The sequence below is a fragment of the Pleuronectes platessa genome, chromosome 14 (genome assembly GCF_947347685.1).
Source record: "Pleuronectes platessa chromosome 14, fPlePla1.1, whole genome shotgun sequence".
NCBI classification, from domain to species: Eukaryota; Metazoa; Chordata; class Actinopteri; order Pleuronectiformes; family Pleuronectidae; genus Pleuronectes; species Pleuronectes platessa.
Window position 1 is genome coordinate 11,596,984 of NC_070639.1, and position 24,440 is coordinate 11,621,423.

The 24,440-nt window shown below is 41.9% G+C and overlaps 1 protein-coding gene across 1 annotated transcript; it reads right to left on the reverse strand.

The window, feature by feature from the left end:
* Window positions 1-18,664: 18,664 nt before the first annotated feature.
* On the reverse strand, window positions 18,665-24,006 carry LOC128455871 (FAST kinase domain-containing protein 5, mitochondrial). The gene is made up of 2 exons (XM_053439822.1): window positions 23,919-24,006; window positions 18,665-22,535 (listed from the first exon to the last, which is right to left on the reverse strand). Exon 2 carries the CDS (start codon window positions 22,521-22,523, stop codon window positions 20,088-20,090), a length of 2,436 nt encoding a protein of 811 aa, XP_053295797.1. The 5' UTR covers window positions 22,524-22,535; window positions 23,919-24,006; the 3' UTR covers window positions 18,665-20,087.
* Between the last annotated feature and the right edge of the window lie 434 nt (window positions 24,007-24,440).

A 24,440-nucleotide genomic window follows, 5' to 3' on the forward strand; every position in this document is an offset into this window, starting at 1 on the left:
TGGTAACACGTGCATAGAGCCATAGAAGTAGGTTTGATAACTGCATCCAAACAAGTAACACATGGTATAAAGATAATGTTGCACTATGCATATATATATATAGAGAGAGAGAGATTATACTTAGACAATCCCACAGCTCATGCTTTTCTGAAACTTTCTATGATTTTGTACAAACTGCATTGCAATGAGAAACACGGCGTCATTACTCATCATTGTTTATCTCATCTTTTCTCCGTGTGCTGTGATTTGAAATCTGGCACTCTCTCTCTCTCTCTCTCTCTCTCTTTACGGAGGATTGATATGTGCTGCTACACATGGGGTGCGGGCGCTTTAGCTGTTGGACTGAAAAGCACAGAAAAAATAGCGGAAGCTGAATGAGTGGAGTCATGTTTATGCATGAACATGTCCAATGCTCCGCAGGAAAGTAAGCACATCATCCAGTCATAATGCAGTCTAACCAATTTCTGGGTCAATACTGTAAGCAGAGAAAATGTGACTTTCCCTGAGAGTTTAATACACGGCGTAAATTCACATCCCATGCAGTATAATGCACTGAGCCTGTCATCTTAACTCAGCTAATTAGTGGACATGGTGTATCTGGACCCTGTCAGCACGTCACCAAGTATTACACTGCAGCATTAGTCACGGTGTTTATCAAGGATACAGTCTTGGTTTGTTGCCTTTCACATTTCTCTGTCATTCTGTGATTATTTTGCCACTTGACCCGTCTCTGCCCTCTGGAAACTCCGCAGAACAAATCCAATGAAATCCACAAAGTGATTGCATGGTGGTGTGAACCTGCACGGGGGGGGTTTGTGGCGATGAAACGTGCTACGATTTGTTTTGTATCAATATGTCGCTGTGAAGTTAGTGGTGAAAACACTGTAAACCTGCAAACATGCGCAGACACATACACACCGTGGGTTTTTAAATTGTGAACAGTGGCTGGTTTTTGGATACTAGTCTGAACTCTGAAGTTTTGTAATGTAAATTTTGTACAACCAAACTAATGCAGTGTGCAAACAATAAAATGTACCTCCGCCCAGGCCCAACAGCCCCCTGAGATTCAATAAAGCTGCAGGATCCATGAATTATTCCCTGGTTAGTTGGACAAAATGAAAAAAAAAAATGAAAATAAGAACTCCTGGATTCCAAAATGTTCCTCCTTCCACCAAGTTTCGTGGAAATCCATTTTGTAGTTTTTGAGTAATCGTGTTCTCAAACAGACGGGGGTGAAAACATAACCTTCGAGGAGGAGGTAATAACAAATCTGTACAGGGCGAGTTATGTGTTGCCTTTGCAATCAGAGAAAAAATCCTTCTGAGAAGAATTTTAACATTTTATTTGTTGCAATTTTGTTAAGTTTACTGTGCAAACAGTACGCACTGTATATATAAGCAATTTGTATTTTTTATTTCTTGCTTGTATCTTTTTGTAATTGATGAAAAAAACGTTATTGTTTCATTTAATCTGTCACACATGAGAATTTGAATAGTTGTAATCCAAAAAGAAATGTGACTATCCTGGGATGATGTGCAAATGTAACATTTGCAAAGGAGAAGAGCTCCAGTCAGTGTCTTACTCCTATTGTTTGTTGGTTTTCATATGATAACATAACACCCATTTTTTTTTTTCAATTTCAACCTCTAATTTGTAAATAGAACACATTCATCAGCGTTTCCAGCTTGTGTCGGCTCTGAAAAGAAAAATACCTGGTGTCATATTGCAAAGAAAACCTGTGCAACTAGGACTATGTGGGGTAAATATATCTACAGTGTGTTGTTTCTTTAGCTGTTAGCTGATGAATAAAAGATATGCATTCATTTGAAGCAGCCTTGTTTTGTGTGTTCCCTCAGTGTGGCACATACAGGACATGTCACAGTGCACCTCCGGGGACACAGTTTAAAATGCCACACAAAAACCCCATCGGCATTTTTTTCAGAATGTTACTGTAATTAAAATTTCAGAGTCAAATATTCAGATAACGCCATTGTCATGGTTTCAATTAGGCCAATGGAAAAATAACAAGAGGCGCTGAGTTATATAATCAACATGGAGATGGCATTCAAATTACTTTATGGTTGCCATAGTTTCACCCACAGACATTTTGACTAAAATGTTAAATGATCACTTCCCTCCTGTATAAATTTGTTAATTATAAAATGCCCCAAAGTGCTCAAACAGCTGCACAAACAGTGGCAGCAGAACACGCCCGGGGCTCAATCACAATATGTGCACATACACCGAATTTAAGTTTCTGAAGTTTGAATTGAAAATGTTTGATCTCCAGCTTCCCATTGCAGGCAAGATGAATATATTCCTTGTGTTTGAAGCTGGAATAAGAGAATTGGAAATGGCTGTAACCGTGCAACATGCACACATCTGCATGCATGTGGCAGCCGCCACTTAGAGTGAAGACATATTCTTCGCAGACAGCGCTTTCAGGAGAGCCAGTATCCATGGAAACATCCAATTACCTGACACCGAAAAAATAAAAAAAATAGAAGCTGTTCAGGGACAAGAGGTAACACACCACCACTGAGTAATCTCATTTGTACCTCTGTTTCTACCCAGATGTGTGATCACTGTGTGCCGCATGCCGCTCACTTTGTTTGTGACACGATCGGAGACGACTCGCAGGAAATCCATCTCCCGCGCTGCGTCTGTGCCTGACCGATAAATGCACGATCTGTTTCTGAGGCGTGTCCACTTTAATAAGACGCCCAGGCCGCGTGGACGACCTTTGACTCGGGGCTGATGGTCTTCGTGCTGCTCAGCTTCTTGAGGACCCCGGATTTGCTGTGGAGGGAAAAAATTAGGGCAGATCTGCATTATGTAAGCTTGAAGAGATGTGTCAGGCTGCGTGAAGAGAGCGTGTGACTGGAAGCATTCACCAAAAGCAAAAACCTCCACTACCTGCTTACATCAGGAGAGCAAGCTCTATAGAAATATCTCTGAGTCAGACGTCCTTCTTTTAAAAAAAAAAAATGAAAAAAACTATGCTTCTTTTACAGCGGAGAGAAAAATAGAATCTCACATCTGGTGACATATGTATGGTTTCCAGTTGTTAGTCTCAGACTGTTTCTGTCCCTGAAGCTTTTTCAGTCTTCTGTTTCCCTCTCTCTCTGTCTCCCTCTTTCCCTTCATATGTGTGTGTGTGTGTGTGTGTGTATCTGTGTGTGTGTGTGTGTCTGTTTGAATATGTGTGTCTGGGTGCATAAATTATTGACTCAGAGTGTATTCAAGCTCAAAGGCTTCAGTCAAGTGGCGATACCTTTATGACCTCTTTTCGTCTTTCAAGATTCTTTGTCATAAAAGAAACCATCCGCAATTCTTCACAAGCAAATAAAGCTCCTCAGTAATAATTCATGTGTTACATCTTGAACCTAAACGGCCATTTATCTGTGTCCAGTTTGCTTGTGAATGATGCATGTCGGGGTCGGCCCATTGTTTTGGATTGATTTGAATAGAAATGACATGCTGCTGCGATTTGGCTGCTGTTTACAAAGCCTAGAGAGGAGGATTTGGAATTTGGAACGTGCTCAACTTTGCCAGTACATTTGCAACAACTGGAAACAGCACGCGTGAAACACAGTAATATTTATGAGGGCTTATCCAGGCTTATGAGTGAGAAAAGTGACAAAATCCTCCCTCATCCCCCCCGTTTATACTCCTCTACACTAAACACCGGAGTGATATTCCCCATAAACCAAAGATAAAAGCTTTGGCACAATGCAAAATAAATGGTAGAGTTGAGGATACAGCAAATTGATGTTTATAAGAGGCTTTCGCAGCTCAAACTGTTGGCTGAGATTTCACGACACCATCAAGATACATTACTAAATTTTCCCCTGAATGTTTTCCACCCTGAATATCATGTTTTCCCTCCTTCAGTCACCAGCATACTGTGCAGCTCATGCTGCCCTGCGGAGTCGCTCATCTCGCATTAACCTCTGCCCAGTGCCCCGTACCCGCACTCTTTTTCATCAGCCCCCTTTTTCCTCGTGGCTCTTCAGCACATCAAGGGCACGTCCTCGTCTGTTGGCCTGCAGTGTCACAAGAGCTGCAATAACAGAGTGACATGGTTGTTTGGCCTGTAATTTATAATGAAAACAAACCGGAACCAGATGGACGGCATGTTTGTGTTTGTGAATATGTTATAAAATTTGTTTTTGTGTGGAAACAAAAAAGAGGGACATGGTGGATTTATTTATAAACGCAGCACACCAGTGTATTCCTCATGTCTCCTCCTGATGTGAAAAGATGTGACCTGAAAAGGCCTTGTTCGTGTTTCCTCATTCAGTCGAGAGAGGCACAATGAAAAAGCAGCGCTGCCTGAACAATAACAGCATACTCAAGATAAGAGACATCTGCAAAGGGCATGGATTTTCTGCAGAGGCAAAGACAACTGACCACTTAAACAAAGCTGAAGGGCAAGATTACACATGACCAGCCACAGCACAAACACCAGCAACTGGTTTTATGGCATTATTTATCAACTAAAGACAGATTTTCAGGGACAAAACCATTTTTATTGTAGATTTTAGAGCTTTTATTCATTACAAGAGTCATAATTTCATAATCGCCCACACCGTGATAAATCTGACGTTGCTGTAAAGCTGTTGAGTCAAGAGCTGTGAAGTGCGAGTCGACTGTTATTGACTGTACTGTGGCAGGATGAATTTAAATTCAGCCTCTGCTGCACTGTTGCACATTTCCCTCTTCTCTGTCCTGCAGCCGTCTCCGGAAAAGCAAACTGACAACTGGAGGAAGGCAGCTAACCTCCCGCTTGCTAATGCTGAACGTGTTCGGCTTGCTCTGACAAGCAGCCGTTAATCTGATCCCACCTTTCAAGACCTAAACTAATTATAATAATTATTCTCCCATTTTACTGCGGAGAATATTTCTTACAAATGACTAATTTGCCACAAATGACTAAATTGCGTTCATGCAATATCGCCTCCGTCGTGTCTTCTATCTGATAACGATGTTTAATCCACAATTAATCTTTACAGTGGGAGTTTATGCATCAGATGAAGAAGCAGTGATAACAGCTAAGCATAGAACCAATGCAGTGTTACATTGTAGAGATAAAACTCTTGGATAAAACTCTGTCATTTGGTTATTTCTGAAATACTTTTATTAGCTGACGCTTCCCAAGGTTATCATTGGTTTTCTACATCAGCTTTCACTCCATACTGTCAGAACTGAACTTCCCTGCAAAGTAACTGGAAAAGGCTTCGACTGCAGAGCTGTGCATTTCAAATACTATATCTCCAGAACCTCAATCATAACCCTCTTTAGGGAGTAGAGGGCACTGCAGCAAAGACCGGCCTCTTATCTAACTTTTGTGGTCCAGTGCATATAGCTGTAGAAGTGTGTTCCAAGGTTAAATGGATTGTGAGTGAGGTGCACCTTCGCTGTCTTCTGTTTTACATAAGTTTTCCATTTTAATACAAGGTTGGTAGCACTGTTAATTAGTTTCCGGCGGTGGACATATGTTTAACTAGTGCATTACCTTATTTTAAACCTGCCTGTTTGCTTGGGCTGTGGTGATGCCGGTTGCAGCTTTGTGTATGGAACAGAAAAAGTCCCCTGCAGTAATTGAGCTGTTGAATAGTTTAATAATATTGAACGTATCACGAGTGCAAATTGCACCAAATTCGACACAGCACTTCCTTGGACCCTTAGAAATACACCTGCCAAATGTAAAGCTGATAAGATGAAGCTTTCGGGAATTATTGGATGTTCTTATTCAGTTAAGTCCTGTTTGAATACAGATTAATCACAGTATGAGACAATTTGAGTAAAAGCTCTGTTTAACTAGTCTTTTTCCCTTTCTTTGGAAATGCAGTATTTTTACCCCGGCGCCAGTGTCAGATAAATGATGCAAACCCCCGCGCTGATAAGGATCTGGTGTCTTGCTCAAGGACAAGGCAGCAGAATAAACATTCAGGGTGACAGGAGAACCTATGTGACCCTCATCACCAAGCACTTGGCATCTTGCTGTCGGCGTCTTGTTCGGTAACTTAACAGCACAGGGCACGGTTCAACAAACACTGCAACATAAACCCTGACAAGGGCGGTTGTCCACTTAAATCACTCTTATCTTTAAGACGCCTCATAACAATGCAAATACCTGCTAGTTGTTTTTGAATCCCTGTGTTTTTATCTCTATCCGGCTGCTCCTTCATTACCACCGACCAAGGAGGTTGTATTTTCACCCCCCTGGAGTTGGAAGTATTGACATCCTGCAATTTTGGATGGAATCTGTGTCATTGACACCATTCACGTCACAATACCACCACTCCCAGCTATCATCTCTCCATCTCTTCTCTTCTTCTCATCCCCTGCTTCCACAATCGCCTGCTTCCACTGCACATTGACTTGGAAACGCCCACATCTGTAGCCTCCATGTTTATTATCGACTTCTTCTCCATGTTTGTTTCTGTAAATGTCGTGCTGCGCGTCTTGTTGTATGTCATTGCGTGTTGGCCACATTTTAAAGATAATGTGAACAGCTCCAATAAAACAAATCGGATCTAAACAAAATAATATGAAGGCTTGAAGTGTGAAGGTAATCTATGATTGTTAGTTTGTATGTTTGTATGGTTTTAAGCAAGATTACGCGAAAGCTACTCAACCGTTTTCCATGAACCTATTTTAAGGGTCGGGGCATGACCTTAGACTGAACCCGTTAAATGTTGGTGTGGATCCAGATCAGAGGATGGATCCATATTTTTCAGCTTTTTTTAAATTGCAAGTTTTGTTTTGAGGTTTTCTCAACATTTTGACTGATATCCCAGGAACTAATTTGTTGCATCTTGTTGAAAATAATAATAATTATTATAATAATATTAAAATGATATAATCATAAATCATCAGGCATGTTTAGGGAATGTCTGTAAGAGTATACGATTAAGTGTAGATTGACAGATTTTCTATTGGACCTTGGCAGAACTTCATCATGTATGAACACATCTTTCGGTCAACTGTAGAAACACTATATAGATATATATAGATGTAAACAGCATTTTCCACAAACCTGCAAAATAACTTTCCTGTGTCTTAGCTGGTTGCTGGTCAGACGTGATTATACTTAAACTAGACGATAATTTTTGAGGAAGTGTTGAGTTCAAGGCACAACAACAAGATTCTCGTGGCATCGACCCTCGTGACAGGCTCAGGGTGCGTGGTGGTTCTCAAAAGCACTTTTCCGTGTTTCTGTCTCTCCTCGCTCCGAGTACGCTCGTGGGATTCACAACGAGCCACAATGGATGGAGACAGATGGCAAGGTGGGGGGGGTGTCGGGTTTCCTCTGAACCTTAGGGAGCCCTGCCATACACAAGCTGTCAAGCAAATGTCTTCGCCCTGACTTGTATTTGTTGTAGTATAATGAGATTGGGACTTTGACGTTCATTTTCACAATTGTTCAGGCATCCAAAAAGAGCAGCGAATGTGGTGTTAGAGCCAGATTTCAGATTTTTGTTACGAGACTCATGAGCACACACGCTTGTTAATTATATCGCTGCTGTGCCGACAGCATCCTCTGTGAAAGCATCGGGGCAACAAGGCCATCAGGAATTTCCATAAAGTGCAGTAGCAAATAGGTCATGAAAATCATTAATATTCAAAAAGCAGCACATCAAAGAGTGGTAAGCCAATTCCTCAGCATTAGCTACATTTGACCATTCCTATCTTTCCTCATTAAGCACACTGGGAAGCATTATCTGCTGAAGGCCTGTGTGCTCCAGGCCGGTGGCGAGTGCATCAAAACACTTCTTTCGAGTTCCCTAAGTACCAACTACTAACAAGCCAGAAGACGGAGAGCGTCTCTGCCAGGGCTCTTTATGTGTCAGCTGAAATACTGATGAAGCTCATCGCGATTTATGTAAGACGCTGCGTCCGCCGTTCACCGTCGACTGGATAATTGACAAGCTATTGTCGGCCGACTGCCGAGATTTCCCAGATTTCCCAGAATGACGTGTCAAATACGTCCACCCAGCCACCGCGAAGACGCCGGCACTTTTGACAGAGGCATTTACTGTCAAAACATCAGGAAGAAATCTGCAAATAGTGGCTTCAAAATGCCCCGCCCACACCGCAATATTGTTTTGGCCCAGATTTAGCCGACATCCCACACAACCCACACAAACCCACATCCGGCCCACATACCGCATGAAACGACGGCTCCTCTCCTGTTTGCCAGATCTGGGCCACAAGTAAGCCATAGTTATGACATATGTTGAGCAGAGGTGCCAAAGATTTGTTTTGTGCTATTTGGGCCATATTCATCATTTAACACATGAGCCACTTTAGGTTCACATCCAGATTACAATTTTCCTAGAGCAACACATGTTTGTTTTGGGATATTTGGGCCACATTAAGCTCACATCCATTTTGTGCAGTCCACAAGCAGACAAGAAGTGGTGCATCATTGCCTGAAGTGAAAATCCATTTGCTATCTGGGCAAGTTCCCTGTAATTCTTTTAATTCGAGAAAATCTGCATAGAAATTCAAAGAAATAAAGCTGAAATAAACATTTGATGATTGTCAAAAGAAAATATGCAGCAGGCAAGCTGTGAAATCTGAAATACACTTGAGTATCTCTGACATTCTTCTTTGTCAGTTTACGATTCAGACTTTGGCACATGATGAGTTTCAGTCTTCATCATCCCAGACATATTCCCAATAACAGCAAAGCCTAAGACTACACAGTATATCTAAAGGATGGATGATGTTTTTCCATCAATCATCATCCTCAAACAAAATCTAAAAGCAGCTCAGACGCTTTCAGGCTCGGGAGCAAGCATCACAAATGGAGCTGAGGTTCGCACAAAAAAAAAAAAAGGGTCAGAGCACACAATAGAGAATCCCTGATGACAATGAACACAGCTGTATGCGCCTCTGCAGCATCAGCTACAACAACTCAGGTGACTGCAGGCCCGACACTCACTCAGATCACAGATCACTTCACTAACACAATATCCATCAGTGCCTATGCTCAGAAAATCTCATTAAATCTCCCCCTGGTTCAAACTCTCCAGTTTTTTGATGTCGGTGCAACACGATGAGAGAGAATGTGAAAGTGAGTTTTTCCACCTCAGGCCTCTGAAAATACAGTTTGTGTGGCGACGAGCCCAGGTGTGAAGGAGGTGATCTCCCCTCTGGAAAGCATCAACAGATGCATAATATTCTCCTCCACTCTTTAGCACCGGAGTCACCTGCTGCAGCTGAGCTCGCCGGGCGTGTGAACCACCTCCTCAGAGCCGCTTCACCACGACGCTCCTCCGCACACACCGGGCTTATTACAGTTCATTTAGAGCGATGTTAAATTAATAGCAAATTCTTTAAAGGCGTGCGGTATAACAAATCCGTCCTGCCACCGGTTCACGGTGAGAAACTCATAGGAACGTTAGATGAATTATTCAAAGACACTATTTTAGATTTCACAATGTCTGTTAATAATTAATCGCGTATCCCTGCACGAGTGGAAATACCTGAGTTTGCAAGGTGCTGCACATTTACAGTGTCGATTTAATTCCGAGACTCTGAACTTCCATGCAACAACAACAAAAAGTAGAAAATCAATGATGTTCCTTGTCCCTGCGTTCAGTTAAATGACGATGAAATACTCCCTCATATTGCATACTGTTTCCTCTCCTTCATCCTGGGAGCTGATTGCGATCTTGACAGGTTCTTCTTTTTTTATTTCTCACTGGGACAAAATCTCCCCGGGGTGATAACACAGTTCAGCTCCTCACCTGGCTACTGGCTACTCGATCAAAGCAAAATCCACTCACTGGAAAACAGTCGGGGGGGGGGGGGGGGGGGGGGGAGTTGGTTACCATGGCAACTTACACCACTTCTTGTACAGTGTTGTGCCACAATTTCATTACTGGGACTGAAGCCACATTATCAACATTGATCAACCTCTCATTCATACAACAACACCTGCTGTGATGATGCAGATGGCGGCAGCAGGTTTGTTTTCCACGTTCATTGCTTTATTTACAGATATTATAAAAGTATTGTTTTCAAGGCTATACATTAGCTAAACATGTTGATGTATGTGTGGTTCCAATTATTATGGTTTGAACCCATATTTGTTCATGCACGCATCATATTTACTCTGCTTTTATGCCCCCCTGCCCTTCCCATGAGTCTGAATTTCTGTGGCAAAGAACGATGGCGACATCAAATATTCACACTTGGATTTACCACAGTCGGAATGAGAGCGTCCTTGGAAGCCTGACATCTCCTGTATAATTAAGTTGTCTGGATTAAAGCAGGGACGCGGCCTAATCAGCAGAAGGATGCGATGATAAGCAGTAAGCCACAAAGTCAGGAAATCATTAAAAACCTCCTCTCCTGATCACAAGCATCCCATAATGCATCAATCCTCCAAGAATGAGGTCAAGCACGTCGGGCTTCCATGTAGTCAAATCCATTAAATATGTGGGTTTGACAGCAGCATGTGGAAACCTGCGCTGGCTCCGAGTCTGTGTGCAAACACATTACACAGCGAGGGAACAAAACAACAGGAAAATGTCCTTCTCTCCCACAGTGCCATTGATTTTCTCTTCATTATTTCGGGGAAAGTAAAAGCATATGTCTGTGCAAGACAAGACGGCAAACACTTGACATTTCTGAGCAACTTAAAATAGCTTCTATATTTCAATCTTCTCTGTGTACTCTGACATTTGTCCTTTTTTCCTTTTTCGGGAGATCTTCTTCTTCACTGTTTGTCCCGGCGTGTTTGAGAAAAGAACAACAGATTGTAAAGGTTCCTTTTAGTCCGATATCATTTTATTAGCAACTAGTGCAGCCTGCACACGACTCAATCCAATTGGCCATTGGTCTTTATTTCCCATAAGGTGGGTATGACTCAGAAAGTAATGAATACCACAGACATTACAATACACCATTATCATGAGTATTTCCATCTCTCTCTCCCCCCCTCTCTGCCCCGGTCATGAAATGGAAATGTTCTACAATAATGTGCAGCGGAGCACAATGTTTTGCAATGTCAAGCCAATGTGAATGTACTGTAAAATCCATCAATTATTTACAAACAGGAGTTGGAACACTGGAAAGATTTTAAATTTCTCCGGCGCTTTCATCATCCGATGCCGAATGCCGACATCAGCATGTCTCTTGATGATATAATGTTGTAGGGACAGAATTCATTTACAAACAGCACTGGGAGCAGTGTATCCCAGTGTGTGCGTTTGTCTGTGTGCTGCCTGTTTGTGTGAGCGTTTGTGTGTGTTAGTGTGTGCGTGTGCAATTGCTCCCACCCTCCCCTCACCTGACTTAACCTGACTCCTAACTGTCGGCGATAATGCAGTTAATCATCACGCAATCATTAAGACATCACTTTAAATTTGTCTACGAGGATAACTCAGGTCCAATTACTGACTAAAATATGAATTCCATTTAAGCAGAGGATGATTTCCGTGTGCTTAAGAGCCAGTGGACAGGTTTAATTTATGCTCAGGGGTTGGCTATGCACCATTAAAGTATAATACATATATAATACACTACTTCATTTTATGAGACACATTCTGATTATGCTTTTACAGCATTTTTGCGCTCTGTCAGGGGAGTGATGGAGCGTCTCTCTCTGCCCGCAGGTGGTGCATCACCTCTTTGTGACATTTCTGCTTCTATTCATCATAGCACAAAAAATATATAATTACGCATAATATAAATACATAATACTTTTGTCAGACAGAGGAACCTTGTGCTAACATTACTTCTTAGTCACATATTGGCATTATCCACTGAGTTCAATGTCTATAACACGATGAGAGACGCCTCCAGGATTCCAATAATTGCTCTATTAATATTTCAGGGTTTAAGTATATGTAAGTTATAAATATATATTGTTTATTCATCCCAATTAAACCTCATACATGATGCTATTAAAAAAAAAGAAATTCCATCAACAGTAGATAATAGTAGTAGTTAAATTGAATATTTGACATACAGTATATTTGTTTTATAAAAGATTGAGGTAAAATGGTTAAGAGAGTCTGTTTTTTTCATCATATCCAAAGTTGGATTTAGCTATTATGAAAATATGAAATTTACTATGTTATTTTGGTCTTTCTCACATACATACAGTATGATTGTGATGACAACTTTAAAACTGACTTAACCAGATAAGGAGAAATAGATTGACTCCGACTGTTTCAGGAGACTTTGTTACTTTTTCCTTCATGCTCCTCGATCAAGCTTAAAAGCCGGTCCATGTAAAGATTATTAATAAATAGTTAATCAATGTACACTTTACCGATGCTCTCTGCATGTCTTAAGGACCATTACGCTGCCTGTGTCTTTAAAGTAATGGCCCAATGCCCTGGAATAGATTAACATATTAATATGGAACCCTGAAATCAGTTTATATCCTTATATAAGAACTTCTGGTACACTGAGCTTTTACTCAATGTGGCCAAAGTAAGAGTCATTGATCACGTTGTGCAGTCCCTGAAATACATGGTGTCTAATCACCAGAACATAACTACTCCCCTTCTTACATTTGGAAGGAAGAGTTTGAAAAGGAATTAGTCAAACGTTAAAGGTTCCAAGTGGTCCAGGTTTGGTAAATCTGATAAAGATAAAGACAAATCATGATGCTGGGAGCCTATAAAGTAGAATTATGTCATGACATGTAATTAGTTTGAATCACACCATATGGTAATGTTTGTGAAGTAATGGAGCGACTCTGATATTTAAGGAAGACGATTTATTGCCTAAACTGAGGGCATCCCGACCTTTTGGAATCAGAACATCCTGCTTTCTGAACACTGTGACATTTAATCCGTCTGAACATAATGAGGGATTCGCAGGATGCGGCTGGATTGAAGGAGTATTTGATCATGTAGCAGCCCGAACATTACTCTGAAAGACCAAAGTCTGTTGCACCATAACACATTGATTACCTTCAGATGGAGTGAAACGCTCTGAGGGAAGATGATCTCGTGGGGAAATAGATAAGTAGGTGAACTCAGCTCTGTTGTTGACTCACATTTGAATGATAGAAAAGATCCCCAGTCTTTATATTGACAGAGTTGCTGCAGACCTACTCAATTGTTCCTTGTAAATTACTAAAGCTCTTCTGTCCGAGGAAGATCCTTGTCGCCTGCGCTACATGTCAAAATTACAACTCCTCTATGGTCTCTCATCTTCGGAGGATATGTTGAACTGGATTCTGACCCCTGTCCGTCCTGGGAGGGAGGATCCCTCACTTGCGACTCTCTCTGAGTTTTTGCTTTTTATTTCTTTGGCAGTATTTCCTCAGGTCACACCTTTTTAAGCCCTGTGAGATAAAAGTCCTAACAATCAAAACAGAATACACACAGCCATATCAGACATCCTTGTACATGGGTGTTAAACTTTGCATTTTTCTCTTGTTTTTTAACATATTACATTTCATTTAAGAAAATGATCAGGTGTAATGTGAAAGGTGAAACCTATGAAGACAGATTAAAAGATCATTATCACCCAGTTTCCCCTCAGATCCTTTGAGCATCCTTCTGCTCATCGTTAGGATTTTACAGCCCAAAACTCTCACCGCTCTCCTCAGCCTCAGTTCCAGCAGTAACAGGCGGTTTCTGCGTGGCAACACATGGCAGTAGGCAGTAACAAGCTGGTGAACAGAGTGGCACAGTCACAGCAGCTGAAGAGATCTTTCCAGCCGGAGTCAGTGGAGACCAGTTATTTAGTAACACATTCACTGTATCTGGTTCATTAGGTGCTGCTGCACTGCCTTCAACTGGCCAGTAAAATCAAATCTTTGAGTCCCTGTGGGCTCAAAGACCAATCAGCTGCAGCCACTGCATCACTGCTTTAACAATGTCAAAATGTCCCCTCAACCATATTTGAATGAATTTTTTATTTATTATTTTGTAATCGTATTATTTTGGCTTTAACCATTTTTAAGAGTGTATTGTATTATAGTATTGAGGGTTAAGGACAGAGGGTGTCACACCATGTTAAAGCCCTAAGAGACAAATTGTGATTCGTTAAATATGGGCTATACAAATAAAATTTGATTGATTGATTATTTTAACATTGTCTATAGTCTTTGTGTTTCTCTGTCTTTAGAATGTTTTGAAAATTCATCTTGTGTGAAAATGTCTGTTGCCTCCCACACAGGGTCTGTTTTTGTTTTTGTATAAACTAGACACTTTCTAACACCAACAACAATATAATTAGAATTTTGTATTTCTTTATTCTTTTTTTTTTAAGTACAGAATGTGCTCATACAGGGACAAACTTTACAAACATAATCAATGATTTGTGGTTTCAAAGCTATAGAACTAACAGGAAGGATTCAAATGTGCACCTGACTGAATCAGGGATTGTGCCTGGATGCTGGATATATAATTGGGCCCTCTGTGTAAATCTGGATCCGCCAGTGCTCCCACATATTTCTAAAATGTCCATCATTTCCTGTACAGTCTTGTGTGTTGGCAGCCGCCCAACAGCAGCAAACCCATATCAGAAACAATGAAACTACAAAACAGAATCAATTACAGTGTACAGAATGGCTTTCCGCTAAAAATAGGGAAAGACAAATATGATATCAAAATTTGGATTTGCTTTGGGGACAAAAAAAAAAAAACTAACCTTCACGCGATGTTGTTGTGTGTCGTGCAATAAACCAAAACCGACCTTGAAAAGTCTTCTGATGTGCCAACAGTATTTACATGATTATGAGGTATTATAATGGAACGACCTCCCTGCAAACCCCAGAGTGGAGCTGTATCATAGTGCTACACACACACACAAACACACACAAACACACACATACACACACTCTCTCACACACACAAACACACATCAATCCTGCTTTGAGCTGTAACGATCTGTGTGACCACATGACAACTTCAGAGGGACAGCGGCGCGGTCATGCAACGCGACGCTGCTTGCACTAGTGTCATCTTGAACTTCTCACACATAAACTGAGAAGGGGGAGGGGGGGGGGGGGGTCACATCATGTTAATTAGCTCTAAAACACATTACAATAATATCATCATTTAAAAGCCAAGAATAGTCTCTGCGGTACGATTGAGAGGGTTTATAACTAAAACAGCACAAGCTTTAAATAATGGAATTTCTCATGCAAATGTTTATTTCTGTTTGTCACGTTTTGAACTGAGTGACCAGGCTGCGTATTTATCCTTATTACTGTTCCATCCATCTCTTTATTGTGCCTTCTGGCCATGATGGATCTGTTCATGGTCCGGTTGCTAATGTTCCTATAGATAGTATGCATTAGCTTCATCCATCCTTAACCTTTGGCATCCTGCTGCTATGTCATGTCAAATGATGTAATAGAATATCAGTGGACGTGGACGGTCATATCTTGTACTTCTCAGAGCAGGAGGAGTGGTGGCTTGGGTAACCGCGCATGACATTTCTCCAAAAACATTCTTCTTTTTTTTTAATAGGAACAAAAGGAAAAAGCAACAGCACCAATCAAAACCCAGCCCAACCCACTGCGTCCTTGAGGTGAGAAGGTTTATCCTCTGATGAATGAGATGCCACGGCTACAAATCTGGATCTGAGTTAAGTTAATAAAGGTCTATCAATAGCAGCGAGGACGAGCGCTGAATGCAGACACTCCCTTTCAGTCTGGTCCCTGCTGCACTCGGGGGTTTAGCCGAGCGTGCGTGTGTTTGGAATCTTAAAGGCAGGGGATCCAGGCCCATTATTGAATGCCATTGAAGGGGTCAAAGAGGGATGTGGCAGTGAAAGGGAGACACAGACACCTTCAGCACACTGGCTGAGCAGTCAGTGGCATCGTGCTGCAGGAAGAATGGGATGTGTCTCTGCGGGGAGAATCATTTGCATGCATCTGCAGGTACAGATATACCTGTTTCCCTCAGAGGAGGCTGAGGAGGTCTGAAGTGGATTCCTCATGTGACGAGTGGTAGCGTGGCGGTTGCGTCAACGCTTACAGAATATGTGACTTAAGGATTAGTCCGTTTTGTCGAGAGAGAAACAAAAAAGCCAAGAGAAGGAATTATGGCAGACAGACATATCTCTGCATCGAGATCATTTCAGAAATGTTGGCGCAAGCTTATAGGCCACATTCAGACTGCGCCGGATTAGCTCGCAGGTCTAAGAAAAAAAGGCATAAAGAATTGAAATGCAAATAGGACAGGGATTACTGAGGGAGCATTCACTCTGGCAGAGCCTCTTCCATTAACTGCAGAAAAGAGGGGTCACGCTTAAAGAAGAAAAAAAGAAGAGGATCTAAGCCTAATGATTATTCTCTCTGCACTTACTGTTGTTTGGAGCCAGTTAATAACTCAATACATGTCTCGTCATCAGCGAGATGTGAACAAATGAGGGGAGCGTTTTGAACCTGCCTGCTGGAAGACAATCCAACCACAGGATAATGATCCAATCTAAGCCGATAATCGCTCCCATTACGCGGCACACTCTGATAAACTGTTTATGCAGGAAGTCCCAATTCCCAAAACATGTTTGCCCTTGTTAGCGTCACCCTGAAAACAAGATGGAGCTGACACCTCAATTGTGAGAGAATGAAAGATTTCCTATAGGTGACTGTATAAGGGAACTATTTTGGCCACGCAGGGAGCCTGCATTTGAATCCAAAGAAAATGGTGCTAAATGAGAAAGTGAATCATCTCCACTTCAAAAGCCTGCTCCCTGCACACTCTGAGGTGTGAAATTTGTAGCTGCGGGGAGGGCACCAACTTGAAAGAGCGCAAAATATGGTTTTTAATAGTTTTCTTTCTGATCTGTGAAGAAGAGGAGAGGTGTTTACTGACACTCCTCCGCCTCATTAATATGAACTTACTCTCCCCGGATGTGTCTGTGTCCCCTTTGTTGCAAATTAATTATGTTTATTAAGTGTTGCAGACGTGCAAAATGAGTGTTCCTTGTATTCTGGAACAACATGGGTATTCTGAACACAAAGATGCATACGCTGCATTTTTATCCATGTGAGTTACATGTAAATATTCTACATTTAAATAAAGAAGTCATGTTTGGGCTGTTGCATCAACGTCAGTCAGACCTGATGTGTAGTTTCCCTGGTGGAGAGTGCCCCCTGCAGGTCAAACAGCACAACTCTTCCCCCCTCCATCCATTTATTCTTCTGTATTCAACCTGATCAGGGAGAAACCCAGCAGCCTTAACTACCCTTTTTTTTTCTTTTTCCTGCAGCTTCCTCCTTCTCTTCCTGAGGGATCATCGAGCACTTCCACACATGCTAACAGATACAGTGTTGACTGAATATGTCTTTGCCTCTAATCCGTTCCTCTCCATCCCTTTAAGCTGCTTGTCTCCCAGCAGGAAGCAAGGGAAGAAAAGTAATGCAGGAGGGAGACAGAGGTGAAGAGAAGTTTTCTGGTCTAAACAAAAAGTCTGTGTCCTTGAAAACTCAAAGCACAACAACTAGATTGCTAACGATCAGTCTATTGGTTTTGTTAATTGACTGACAGGAAATCATGTGGGAGCAGTTTGGGTTTCATGTCATCACCTTTTCTTCATTTTCTATTGTTGTTGGGAAAGAACATGATTACCTGAGAGGGAGTAATCCCCCCAAAGAGGAATTGACTTATTGATCAATTACAAAAAATAACTATTATTACTTGCAGCCGTACCAATAACAGATATTTAAGTTTTTTTTTTCAGTTATCATTGCATTATTGTATTAACTATCATATTTTTACTACTATGTTTTCATAATGACGTATCATATATTATTATTATAAAATGAAGACTGTTCTTTTCTCCGCTCCCCCACACAAACTGTAATAATTACTTCACACACAACAGCCCAACACACACAGCGACCTGAAGTAGAACTTTGCATTGACTTTCATTTAGTGTGGACAGCCTAACTGAAGTCGTAACTAGGATCAATTCAAACCTATAAGCCCAGGTCAGTGGTCAGTGCTCCTGCTGGAGAAAGTCCTACAGAGGCAATAAATATTAGTACACATCCACAAACACACTTAATGTTACCATTTCTGGGATCCCACATAAATCATCACTTTTATATCTTCACTCTTTTCTGCTATTGCATTAATGGGAAAATAAGCATACATATGGACATATATAATCAATGACTGGTTAATTTGAGGATTCTCTACAGTAGGATTTATTCTTTATTTCGTAGTCTGATTTTGAGAAATTTTAAGAACTTTAGTCGAGCACGGCCAGAAGGTTTTCTGGGCACTGAAGGACGTTTTGTCTTGACAATGTTTCCTTGTTTGAGACCCTGAAGCTCACTTTTGTTTCCTGCAGTATTGAGACGGCTGTAAGGATCAAAGCATCAACACCATCAATATCTGGCTCACAAAGGAAAGATAAGGCCTGCGGGTGAAGACACCAAGATCATAACAATATCATTACTTATAACAATAGACAAACATGAAGAGAATTTGACAGCTCTTTGCAATAAGTTGTTCCTCTACGACTATTCAAATTTCAGTGCAGACCATAAGACTTTAGACAGTTTGTGCTTCACTTGAAATTAAAAAAAAATGGACACTGCATTAAAGTGCCACATCTCAGTTTCAATTTAAGTAGGTTTACATCATTAAGAAAGAGCTGTGTGGGAGATACAGCTCTTAATGCTATAAATATAATTTAAACGAAGCCAAGTCTGAGAAAATCAGTTAAATCCAGTGTGAAAGGATTCATTTTTCAGAGTAAGTGGGGTCTTGACCTGTCAGCCACTTAGTATACACCCCCACTTTCTAAAGCAGTATTTACAGTGTTGCATAACAAGGCATATGAATCACATTCTGCATTAACAACACATGATATAGTGGCATGAATGCTAGATTCTGTTCTTTTATTGTTGTTAAGCTCCTATTACTCAACTGAAAAAGCAGCTGCTACATAGTTTTGGCTCCGGATATTGCAGAGTTTATTTGATTCAGGATATCCACACACTTCAAATGATTTCCTCTTGTTGAACATTTTCACCCCAGCTTAATTTAAAGAGGATGCGATTGTCCACTGCAAGAAAGGGTTTAAAATCAATATTAAAAGAATATTTTCAGGATCTGTACCCTGCAACGACAGCAATTCTTTATAAAATACATATAAAATACACATAGTTGCTCTATTCTGTCACATAAAGGTGGACCAGACAGAGTCATCCCTTTCGGCTCGCACAAGGCTTTGCGACAAGGCCGCCATTTAAAATACCTCCTGGGATTGTGGCTTTTATTAAGTCCTTGTCAAACTGGTCTCAAATAAAAGGTGTTCAACTTGTAAGAGGAACTTCAGCAGCGCAGCGGACAGTTTTGCTTAGAACATGAAAAAGATCAAGTGTCAGAAACATCACTGTAAGAAGAAGTAAAAATGGAAAATGGTTTTGCAGAACAAAAGCCATTCACCTGAGTTAATGCAGGAATTTACCTCCTCATTTACTACAAAGCTAGAAAACCGTTATAAAGTAAGTCTGTCTGAGCTGTGTGAGAGGTAACTTCTGTATCAGGAGCTGCATTGAATTCACAATCTCTATCATAGATGTTTGCTTCCTTTGGTATGAAACTGACAGAACATCTTAAACCTTCTTTTGTCAAATTATGGAACAGGTTTTAATGTTCGGGAGCAGCAGCAGTACCAGCAAACAACTGCTTCCTTTAGTTGAAGACGTTATGATTTTGACGTACAAATTGGGGCGGAAATCTCCTTACACTTGAAAGAGAAGCACTGACCTCTAAAAGAACCCCCACGCTTGAGTGAAGTCAGTCAAATATAATACAAAAGATTGTTTCCATTTATTCTTCTTCTGCAGATCCTGGGATATAAAAGCAAATCTAGTGCAAATTACATGACCTTGACAGCGTTCTGTTAAATATTTTTAATTTGCATTCTTCTCACAAAAATATCTTGAAAGGTCTTTTTTTTTTTTCAACATCCTGAACGTGTACAAAAGAATCAGTGGCAGGTGGAGCCAAAGGAATATTTGCACTTGTCCTTATCAGACCTTTGGACAAGATTTAAGAATAAATATTACCCAGAAGTCATAGCGCCTACATCATCTGTGTGTTTTCTTTGGGTGTTTGCAGGTCACAGAGGGATTACAGACTGTCATAGATTTTGCAGTGCAGGTACGCCAGCTTCTCGGCCCTGCTTTTCCTCAGCAAGGGAAACCACTCATGACGGCTCAGCTCCACAACCTTGTAGCCTGCCAACTTCAAATGTCGCCTCTTCATGGCATGAAGACCCAACAGCTGCTGTGAATGGCAGCAGTAGTGGTTCCTGCTGGAAACCTGGATTGCCAGTTTGACTGTGGCTTTGGCATCCTGTGGGTCGGAGCCAGCAGGGGTACTGTGTTTAGTAAGAGTTTCTATCAGGTCACTGGTCAGGTCAAGGCCTGTGACAAACAGTCTCCCATCATCAAGTCTTTCTCTGGGAAGAGGTGTAGTCTTAGGAGATGGAGTTAAAGGCTCTGTTGTGGTTTTAGTGTTCATCAGCTGTGTTAAAAGTTCATCAGTTATAGTTGCCCCTAGATTCATTTTCCCCCACCCTTGGTTTAAAGTTACTTTGGATGAATCCTTCTCAGGATATAATGTGGTTGAGTGGGACGTTGGGTTAACAGGTATCGGGTTTCCCGTGGAGTCCAGATGTACTTCCAGGTCAATGGAGCGAGTGTGAGGCAGAATCATTCTCTTGCACACAAACTCCTCTCCTCCGAGCAGATCTTGGAGAGAGGATTCTGCCTCCTGAACCTCAGGTTTGTGGCACACATCGGACTGAGCGAACGTCCACAGCAGCTCAGCTATCTCCTCCCTAAGTTCGCGGCTTAACCGTGGCCCGGTCCACTGAGGCAACTCCAGAGCCACAGCTCCGTCCAAAGTCAGCAAGTCTTTTTTCAGCTCCAGCTGTGTTGCTTTCAGCGCTTGCTTGACAAAGTCAGGGCTCAGAGCTAATGCAATCATGTCCTCTGGGAAGTGAGAGACAAAGGCCAGGCCTAGCAGACCAGTGAGCAGATGCTCTGGGTATCGTTGGAATTCGGCCTTCCTCTGTCTCAGGGCTTCTGTCAGGCTCGGATAGAAGCTCGGACTCTGAGCCGGGAGAAACCTTAATGAGCTGAGGGCCCAGAGCAGTTTGCATGAGTCCTTGCTCCTGCAGTGTGGCACGAGCGAGGGCACTCTGTCAGCCACGGCAACAAGGATGTCATCATTACGATAATGCAGTGCTGAGCAGGCCAACGCCACGTGCATCAGGCCCTGAACACCCATCCTGGGGGCCCGTCGAGGAACTTCCTGTGTCATGGCCTCCATCCACGCTCTGTGGTACAAATAACTGAACCGCAAGAGCTTCAGCACATTCACCATCGCAAAGTCACTCATCTCTCTCACAGAGGAGACTGCCTTATCAACAATAGATGCCACTGCACTCTGAGATATTGAAGTTTGGGATTTAAAAAGCCCCAGGCACACAACACCAACCTCCTCGGGGTACAATTGTTGTAAATGGTGCAAAAGAAGCTGTTGTACAGGATGGATTAAGCCCCTCGGGCACTTCCTACCTTCTCCCATTATATACAACAGCTGGACTAGTTCAGGGGCCCCCATCTGTCCCACGTACAGATGGATCGAGTCATAGAGGTGCTGTAAGAACTGGGGGACCTGTCTCCCGATGCAGCGCCACAAATCAGCAGCCAACAGCAACTGGTGTAAAGTCATCTGGCTGGCCCGGCGGCTCAGCTCAGTCTCGTACAGCCCGAGCACCGTGTGGTCAGAGGGCATTTCCAGCCACACGAACGACTGCAGCACTTCCAGCAGCTGCAGGTCAGTGAAGAGGCGCAGGTTTTCCACAGAGTAGCGCAGGAGCATGACAAAGCGCTGGTTATTCCTTATCAACGACGTCTTGTCCGGGTCCACGCGGCTGAGCTCCACGAGAAACTGGGACACATCGGATGGCTTCATGCTGCCTTTTAAAACAGCCACTTTTTGGAGCAGCGGGGACACATCTTCCCATTCTACTGGGGGAGGCCGCTGGGTGAGGTCAAGGGTCATGGAGGCATACTCAGGCCGGCATTTGTTGAAAACACGTGGATCCACTTTAACGTCCGGAGGTACGGGTTGCCTGTGGTACGGTGACACTGTTGGCGGCCTCTCGGGTTCAGAGCTCTTGTTGAAAGCTAAATCGAGAAGTGTGTTTTTGGCGCTGGAAAGATGCCGCGAGGAACTGACGCTGTAGCGGTTGCCCTGTTGCCAGAAGGAAGGGGCGAGAAAGGAGAGACACCTTTCGTCCTCGTCATTATCTGTGTGGCTCCCGGAGGTTGCAGCGTTCCTCTCAGAGCGATGATATGAAGACGGGTTGTAAAACAGCCTGTAACCTCCATGGAGAGAGGCCTCCTGGTGTTGAGATGCCCCTTTCTTCCCCTCCTGCTCGTCTGCCTCCTCCTCTGTTTTGCCATAGAGGGGTTGAGCCTGGGTTAAATTCTTTCTCAAGCCTCTGAGGCAGCGCAGCCTGGGCCCACGTTGACACAGCACACAGGCAGCCATCAATATGCAACACTAAAAAGAGAAAACATACACGTTATGTCAACCAAACCTCTAATTTCTAATTTGCTAATAATTTAAGCAAATAATACGCTAGATGTTTATTGCCCTGGCATCCCTAATTTTTTCAGGGATGCCAGGTGCTTCTAAATCATGAATGGAGGGGGATAAAAAAATTGTGACCCAGTTTTAAGCATAGACTGTATAAGATGGATGACATGAGTCCTCCACAAAAGTGAAGCCAAAGTCATTGCACACCTCCTCCATGTTAATGGATGGGACATGGACCCAATCTAAAAAGTAGTTTGAGATAGTTTCTGTAATTTAAGGTAGTTCTCATCATTTACGGATAATTGGAGGAAGAAGAAACACGTCATCCCTCTTTATAAACAGTCTATGATTATAAGAGATTCATATTTGATATGAGCAGATAAATAGGCCGACTGTACTATAGAAAGTGAATTTTGGCACCGACACATTTAGTTTGTTAATGTTTCTGGGTAAGATGCATTCATTTCAGAACCTGTCAATGACATGTTGCCTCATGGCGCTGATGAATCCTGATCAATGGAACAGATTATGTTCAGAATGACCAAGCACAACATTAGCAAAAGTCAGGTAATTAATATATATATATATATATATATATATATATGAAATAGCATAGTGCATATTTATTGAAACTATTTATTTTATTGAAAAAGATTTCATCTTTATTTGGTATAAGCCTCTTACTTGCTCTTGCAATCATCCTGTGCCACTGCACTTTAATCAATAACATGTCTATACAAACCAATTCAACAGTAAAATGTATATTATGTACAAACTCTGCTTTTTCTTTTTATTCTATTGCCTTTTCATATTTTTATTCTCTCATCTACCTCAGTCTGACTTACCTGCTGCTGTACTAACTGAATATCCCCTGGTGATATAGATCAATAAAGTTCTATGAAATATTTTATTCCTGTAATGAAAACCATGGACACAGGAAACTAAATATTCTTTCTACTTATATTTCTAACGATACACAACACTGACTTTTTTGTACCTGAAACTCACAAACCCAGTTGTATGTCTAAAAGTATTCATGCTAAATAAGTGTGTCAATACACAGTAATAGATGAACTGAATGATGACACACAGAGCTGAACCAACCTAGTGTATTTTAGCCTCTTCAGTCTAAACCATGGTTGTAGATTATTCCTGCGGAGACAAATCCCTCTCTGCAGTTAAAACATTTACTGTGTCTGTTACTTCCTGGGCTGAAGTCATGCAACTTCACACGTTCCGTCTAAACACTGATTGTTTCCCTGCACGAGAGCGACCGGTAACACTTCCTGCAAATGTAAACGAAACCGCGTGAATGTGATCATCATGATAATACAACGTTGATCTCACCTTATAACGCTCAATGCATGGATCAGTCCATTCTGCAGCAGGAACATGTCAGTTTAACCTCATGTGGCCGAGAGAGGAGGAGACAGACATTACACCGGAAAACCAGTAAGTCGAGCTTCAAAACAAAAGAAGCCAGACATTGTTTGCTAGATGCTGAAACCAACAATGTAGTAAAATCCGGATTAGACTTCGTGTTCAGTTGTAAATACTGTTTATTATATATGTAAATGTGCAGTAACACCATTGGATTCTAGGATTAATTGTTGTTAAGTATCGTGCAAGGCTTTGCTGTATCTTATTGTGGCAGGCTGATATAGTTTCCGTGGAGAGCCGCCATGACTGAACAGAATTTGACCTACGGTAGCTGGGTGCGGTCAAACATCGAGAGGGAGGGAAAAGAAAAACAGTAAAGCGAAAAGAAGACAAGAGAAGAAAAGAGAAGAGAAGAGAAGAGAAGAGAAGAGAAGAGAAGAGAAGAGAAGAGAAGAGAAGAGAAGAGAAAAGAAAAGAAAAGAAAAGAAA